The sequence below is a fragment of the Cyprinodon variegatus genome, unplaced genomic scaffold (assembly GCF_000732505.1).
Source record: "Cyprinodon variegatus isolate N-32 unplaced genomic scaffold, C_variegatus-1.0 Scaffold0, whole genome shotgun sequence".
NCBI lineage: Eukaryota > Metazoa > Chordata > Actinopteri > Cyprinodontiformes > Cyprinodontidae > Cyprinodon > Cyprinodon variegatus.
Genome location: NW_015150453.1, coordinates 2,522,931 through 2,530,489, shown reverse-complemented (window position 1 = coordinate 2,530,489; position 7,559 = coordinate 2,522,931). Strand labels below are relative to the sequence as shown.

The following is a 7,559-nucleotide window of genomic DNA, read 5'->3' as shown; positions in this document are numbered from 1 at the left end:
GAATCCTATAAGTATACTTGCATGTTTGGTATTGCACATTAGTCTCTTCAGACGTGCAAATATCAGACATTAAAGTGATTGTTTTGGGTGTTAGAAATAAAAAAAGTTTCTTGCTCTAAAACACGATCCTGCTTGATTTAAACTAATCCTGCTCTGAGTGTGTTTAGGGTGGATCTCGACTCCTGTATGTAGCATCTTCTACTTTTACATGCCTGTGAAAATCCTCAGTCATCAGGTTGAAAGGAAACACAAAACAGTTTAAATTAGATGCAACTAGACTTTTGCTCAGTTGTTCTGAAACTGTTGCGACAGATATTCAGATGTCTTTGACAGTTCTGTTAGTTCACAATGAAACAAGCTGTAGCTAAAGTGCTGAGGTTGGAAGCCCCTCCTCCTTACGGCATGTGATCTTCCTGTCGTTCTTCTGGGTCATTGGAGTCGTTGGTTTGTTGTTATTTTTATATCAAGTCATTTGAATCGTTATGACATTGCTTAACTAATTTGCTTGAAACTAAAACAACTGGATTTTTCACATCTATTCTACACGCTCTGTCGCAAAAGAGACAAAGAAATCTTTGTTTTGTGTTTGATAATGACTTTGTTCTTTATATATTTTCATAAAGATTGTTGGATGCATCAATAATCTGTCGTCCTATGAGGTGTTGCAAGGACAGATTATCGAGAGGTCGATTTTCTCTGGAGGCGAAACAACACAACAGAGAAAATCAACCTCTCGTCATCTCCACGTTCATCTTCCTTTCGCCCAGCCTTTTAGCCCATGTCTAGGTTTTGCATTTGTGCCATACCTTTATCCTTTTTCAGATTAAAGATTCAACAGAGCTCTGAGATGTTCAAAGTTGGTTTATTGTTTTACTATCTACCTCAGTTATCAATTTATTCACCCCGAACCTTAGATGGGATGTAAATGATCTTTCTTATGCTACTAATACTGAGAATATATATACACAAAGCAACAGACTACTCACAATTAGCACCTAGCAATGGGATAATCTCATCTAAGCTTTCATTTTTAAACATTTCTACATGTCTACAAATTACTGAACCTTTAGGCTATAGGGCTTAGATTCACTAAAATACGCCCTTTATGTTGCTACATGTAGTAAACATGACTTTAATATGATTATATGCCTGTTTCTGCACATGTATTGAAATGTAGAAATGGTTTGAGTCATTTAACTTTTACAAATATAGAAGTAATATCCGTAAAAGTCCCATTATTCTTCAATTAGAATCAGTCTTTTCTAAATAGGCTGATTATACTTTGTGTCTTTTCTGTAACTGTAACTGTGAGTGCAGTGTTCTTTTTTTAAGCTTCCATTTAGCACAGACTAAAGCAATTTTCCTTCTTACTAATTTATAGATAACTGTTTTCTAAATGCAGACTGCAAGAGAAGGTGTCTGACAAAGAGGATTGCACCAAATCTGCCCATAAATTTTAGAAATAGAGTCATCATATGTTGATTTAAAGTGTCCCAAAGAGCTTTTTGTTAATATGAAGGAAGAAAAAAGGATAAATAATTGAAGGCTTACGTAGTGCTCGTGCTTTAAATCAGAAACCCAAGGTTGGTCATGTCAGGGTAATAAAAACTGAACATTAAATAATTACATTTGGGGGTGATTACCTCAAACAATGAGCCTCATGAGGACTTAATGTTTGTCTGCTTTTTCCAGAAAGCTTTAAAGCATCTTTATTAGGTGCCATCTTTGTAAGGATAGCTGTCTCCAAGCACTTACTTTAAAGCAAAAGTAAACTGCAATTTGGACTCTGAATGTTATGATTTTATAAAACGGTTCTTCAAGTTTTCAAATTAACTGGCAACAGAAAACAACATAAGGAAAAAAGGAAGAGATTAAATCAGAATGGATGCAAATGTTGGAATAAAGTCGTAGGTTTGAGAAAAAACATGAAAATAACAGCGGGGGCTTTTTTTCCCCTCTCTGCAGGACGGGAAAGCAGACTGTAAACAGGAGAAATGTCCGCTGGTGTCTGAAGACTGTGCCCTGGTGGTGAAACAGACCGGCGCCTGCTGTGAGAGGTGTAAAGGTAAGACAGACCAGCAGAGCCGGAGAAAGACGACCCTCTGCCACTATGTGTTTTGACCCTGATATGACAGCGATGATGATAACAATGAACCTTGGAGGGTTTATTGTAGCTCTGAGGTATCTGCAGCTGCAAGACTTTAATAGAGGGGGGGCTGTTATAACACAGAAACATAAAGCTCATACAGACTTACCAAACCATCAGAGACCACTTTATCGCTCTGTATGCAAACAGCCAGGCCTTAATGCAACCTGTGGGAGTAAATCTGCATGCTTTTTTTCACGTCATTTGAAGCCACGTACACACAGCTGCAGCTTGTGGAGACAGTTTGGCTGCGGAGGGGGTTCACCGTCAGGTTTACAAGCAACAGAAATACAGTTACTTTTATGAGTCTGAAATCATGCTAGAGGATATATTTGTTTATACATCCATGGGCTGCATCTTTCTGAGCTTTACCTTAAACATCTCTGGAAAATAAGCAAATTTAAACACGCTTAAGGGTTGCCTTATTATTTGATAGATTTGAAATAAAGTTCACAAATTGTTGATACTAGAAAATGTGGGTCAAATTTAATTTGAAGCTAAATGGGTATAGCAGATCTTTACATCTTTATTTCACTTTATTTATTTTTTTTTTTTTTTGTGTTTTAAAAAATGCAATAGCTTGCATGGAAGATCTCAGTTTTCCAGAAATCTGGCCCATAAAGGAGATATGAAAAAAAAAATTACCTGCAAAACCAATGAGTAAGTAAAGATTCCATCCAGATAATCAAATTAAAAGCATCAGATTAAGTATTTTGCTCAACCAGAACAAAAAGCCTCTGTTTAGACATTCTTTGTTTGTTTGATATTTTGTCATTTTCATCTAATTGTTCAAAATAGGAGCTTTGACTAAAAAGTTTCCCCTTTTTAATTTTAGCCTTTATCTGTTTTTTCTTCACTTCACCAGATTTTAACCTTTCCTAAAAAAGTACTATTTGGAGAAATTGATAAATGGTCCATTGTTCTTTACAGTGCATCTTTTTATACTTGCAGGATTATTTCCTCTTTACAACACAGTTATTACAGTGGCATAATCTATCAAAGCAATAGGTTTCCTTTTCTTACCAGCCTCAACAAAGTGCACCATGGGAAAATGTATTTCTAATTATTCAGGAAGTAAGTTTCTTGCTTGTTCAATTATATTTGACTGTATGTTCAAGTTTAGTCAGATAAATATTTTCTAGAGCCCATTTTCTGACTTATGAAGATCGTGTCACATCTGCCTTCCTTGATGAAAGGTTTCAGTGTTCTCCTGTCCTTTCGGTTTGGAAAAATTGTTATAAGAAGTGTTATGTTATATTCCACACTTGTGGAAAAGGGTTTCGTGGATTATTGGTTCCTCCACACTCAGTGTCGGCCATTTTGATTCATAGGAGCTGTAAGGACAGACAGTCATCCTAACAGTTTAGGTTTTATTTCAGAATAATTTCTCAGCAGGATTTCATTTTCCTTCTGGTTAAAGCTTCTTCTTAGATGTTCTGAAGATTTTTAGTTTTCTAATATTTTATGTCATTAATATGTGAGGTGTTTTTTGCATCTTTACATGAAGTGCAGGAATAAATGGTGTTTTTAAAATCATTATGCTAAACGTTTCTCTAATTTCATCACCAGTGAAGTATGAACATTTTAGGTGTTTATCTGATTTAGCTCATGTAAATCATGTATAGGCTTTACTATCAGGCCATGTTTATAATGCTTAAGGAAAATAAATTAAAAGTAACTCTTTAAAGGATACAAAGAAAATGTTTTATAAAATGAAAAGAAAATATTTATTTTTTAATGTAACCCTTAAAAGTCATTGTGCATAATAATGTACATAATACTTGTGTATTATATTCTCCCTCAGAACTGTCCTTGTGAGTTTCTTGACATCCAAACCTTTTCCCCCATTCCTCCAAAATGTCCTTATTGTTTTGGAATAGGTTTGCTGCAGCCATGCAACTCCATGGAAATATAAAATCCTTCACACCTACCTCCCGCTCCGCCGGGCCACAGCCTCTTTGTTTGCAGCTCTCTGTTTTACGACGCAGCACTTCATTAACAGAGGCGGACCGCGTTCAGCTCGGAGCAGAAAAAGCCCCGTGTCGTCACCGAGGCCGCTTTTAGATCTTATTTTGATTCCTGGGACTGAGCAACTAAACCTGCTTTGTCTTTGCCTCTAAGAACACATCAGCATCTCTTTATGAAATCATGCTGACAGTTGATGAGAATCACAGTCAGAACGTGTCACTTTATTACCAAGACTGTGGTCGAGAGAAGCTTAATAACCAAGTTTACACTTGCCATAATAAAAAGCAAAATAGCTTTTATTAAAAACTGCTATTTAGGTTTTTTATCACATAAAAAGGAGTTTTCTGTTTGCAGCTTATCCTGATTTAATATTTGAACCATCACCGATCAATATAGCCAATATAGATAGTCAAGCAGAAGTGTTTTATTTTACCTTTAAAGTTTACAAAATCCTTGGAATTGTTGCAACCACAGTAGATTTCAAAACAAAATTAGAAAGGAAAGTAAAAAAATCTGGGTTGATGTAGCTTAAATTACAGTAACGTGATTTAAATTGTTTCATGAAGTCTGAGAAATCGTCTCTAAAGTATTCAGGATCATAAGGGAGTCATTCTGATTGTGCTTATTCTGCTCTTTTCAAACAAAAACACAACCTTTATTTATGAAGCAGTTTTTATTCAACACTATGTAGCATCATAGGTTTTTTATCAACACTTTCACTCTGAAATAAATGCAGGAAAAAACACCACTTATATAGACTGAACATTAAGAAGTCTGGCCTTTACTCAGACTACAGATTATTATTGTCAAAACAAATTATTCCATTTCCAAACTGCTGGTTTGCCCTATTGATGCTTTAAAATGTTGATCTCTATCATATTTGATAGCGTGAAGATGCAGCTTTATGCTGATAAAATACAAAAAGTAACTAAGAAGAGACAGAAAAAGCTCCTCAATGAAAAATTTACACCCTTTGAATGCAGATTTCAATGTGTTTTATTAGGATTTAAAGTGACAGACTAATACAAACTAGCATCCCCAACTAGCCTCAGAAATCTCCTTCCCAGTATGAGACCTAAGTCTCACTGGAAATCCAATCCAGTCTGACTGAGCTCGAGCTATTTTGCTAATAAAAAATGGGTAGAAATTTTAGTCTCTAGACACGCAAAGCTGGTAGAGACATTAGACTGATCCACTGCATAAAATCCCAATAAACCCCATTGAATAGTGAGCTCATAAATGGTTGTATATTTGGGGAAAGTCCATAATGAAGAATAGTTTCAAAAAGCCCTGTTTTACTGTCACTCTGTGTTGGTGTAGGAGTTTGAACAGGATTTTATTACCTAATCTCATCTTTCTTTTCTACATTACTGCAAATCTTCCTGCAGCAGTGATATAGTATCGTAGGATTTATTTGACAAAATAAGAGAGTAGATCAATGGCTGTGATTGGGTTTCAATGTATGAAAAGTTCAACATTGATCTGAGACCGTTTACTGTAACAGGGATGAAATGAATCGGCTTCTCATTCAGCGCTGAAAGGAAAGTGGATGACAGTGCAGAGGGTGTAATTTAAAGAGTAGCTGTTACATCTAAATGTTTTCCTCTGAAGCTGTATTTATAGGTGAGTGGCGGAGGGTTGGGGCTGTATGGGCACATTTTTCTGATACCAGATGCTTTATACTGGATCTTAAGCATTTCGTTAGCTAAAACGACATACTTTGAAGCAGTTTGTTAAAATTGGATATTATCGATAAACACGATGGAATTGATATTTATAAAAAAGAACATTAGTTGGTATAATAACCCTGCCTTGAAGTTCTAAAACCCTATGCCTGATCTGTCAGTTGTTCATTGGTTTTAGGAAACTTTGTACACTAAAAGTACAAATTTATCACTGATCGACTATGCTTAATAAATGCAAAATAACTCAGCTGAGTTTAATTTATGGTCTAAGACTAGTTAGGGCTTAATACAACTGTGATTAAAAAAGGAAGAGAAAACAAAAAAACAATAAAAGTGGTTATGTGACTCAATCTGGAAAAGCATTTATTTGGCATATATCCTTAACTCTGAATATTTTCTAATTTAAGTCCTCCAGAAACGTGGCTTTACTGCAAAAATATCTGTTTCCGGCACGGAAAAGGTAAAAACAGTGCTAATAGTGTTGGAGAGCAGATTAAACAGAGGCAGGGAATGAGACAAAGCAGGTGTGATAAAAAAAAAAAAGAAGAGGTGACATCATATAAACACTCGTTTGATCTGTGAAACTGTGAAAGACTTCTCTGTTTTTGCATAAACAGTACTTAAGAACGTTTACATGAAGGCATTTTGAACAGTTAAATGTATGTTTTTGTCCACATCAATGAGTAAAATACCATAAAGCAAGAGTCAGCAGGGATTCTGGTAACTAAGCCAGTAGGTCTTCAGAACTCGAGGTTCTGAAGTAGGAAAATGGATATTAATTAGAAAATAATAAGTTAATTTATTAAACTTTACTGCTGATAAACAATCTTTCAGTTTTATTGTTGCTTTTCATCTTCATCTCAAAGTTCATAAATCTGGATTGTACCTTTTCTTAGACTTTGTCCAGTTTGGAACCAAACAGAGAAAACTGCTTTATAATATTTATTAACAAGCTTTACTTTTAAAAAGAAGTTTGGATAAAACTAATCAATCATTTCATTTTTTCTAAGTGAACATTATCCTTTTGCTTCCTTCTTTGTAAACCTCAGCTGCAGAATGTAAATAAGCTTGGGAGAAATGATGTTTCGGTTTTTGCAGACAATCAAGCGTGATTTGGACACCGCATCCGGTTTTTGACTTTCATTATAATATATGAGACTTGTCATGTGGTAGGAAGAGGCATTTTTGTTTAGCCTTGTGTTGAGATGAGTTAATGCGCCAGATCACTCTTTAATTCTGAATCACATCAGTGACGTTAAGTCAAACATGTGCAGATGTTCTGCGTTGTTGTAGGGAAAATGCTGCAGCTTTCGCTCTCATCTAAACATTCAGGTGACGGTGCTTTGACCTAACAAAAACAATGACACTGTTTTAATTTCAGGAAGAAATCTACAGAATAAAGATGGTCTTTTTTTCTCATAGAAGAAAAAAGATTTCTGCATGGTTACAGTTGAATTGCCAGAATATTAGTCACAATCCACAGCTGGCGATTCTATAAATGTTTAAAAGTTAAAGAGAATTTATAGAGAGAAATGTAATCCTAAAGCCTTGCATTAATCGTCTGTCTGTCTCTTCTCAGGCTGCATGTTAGATGGACGCTCCTATAACAGCTCTGAATCCTGGATGACCTCCACCAAGCCCTGCATAACCAGACGCTGTCAGGTGTGTCCTCATACAGCTGTCCTGACTGCGAGCAGTAAAACTATAAGCATTAAAGATTATTATGTTAGGAAATGATAATTATTAGGGATGCACGATAT

At 35.5% G+C, this 7,559-nt stretch overlaps 1 protein-coding gene across 1 annotated transcript in view; it reads left to right on the top strand.

The window, feature by feature from the left end:
• The first annotated feature begins 1,956 nt into the window (after positions 1-1,956).
• The window catches only part of bmper (BMP binding endothelial regulator), a 24,198-nt gene continuing 18,595 nt past the window's right edge, over positions 1,957-7,559 (top strand). Inside the window, exons 1-2 of the mRNA XM_015378921.1 lie at positions 1,957-2,065; positions 7,379-7,461. Coding sequence (XP_015234407.1) covers positions 7,384-7,461 — 78 coding nt within the window. The 5' untranslated portion in view covers positions 1,957-2,065; positions 7,379-7,383. The remainder of the gene's footprint in view (positions 2,066-7,378; positions 7,462-7,559) is intronic.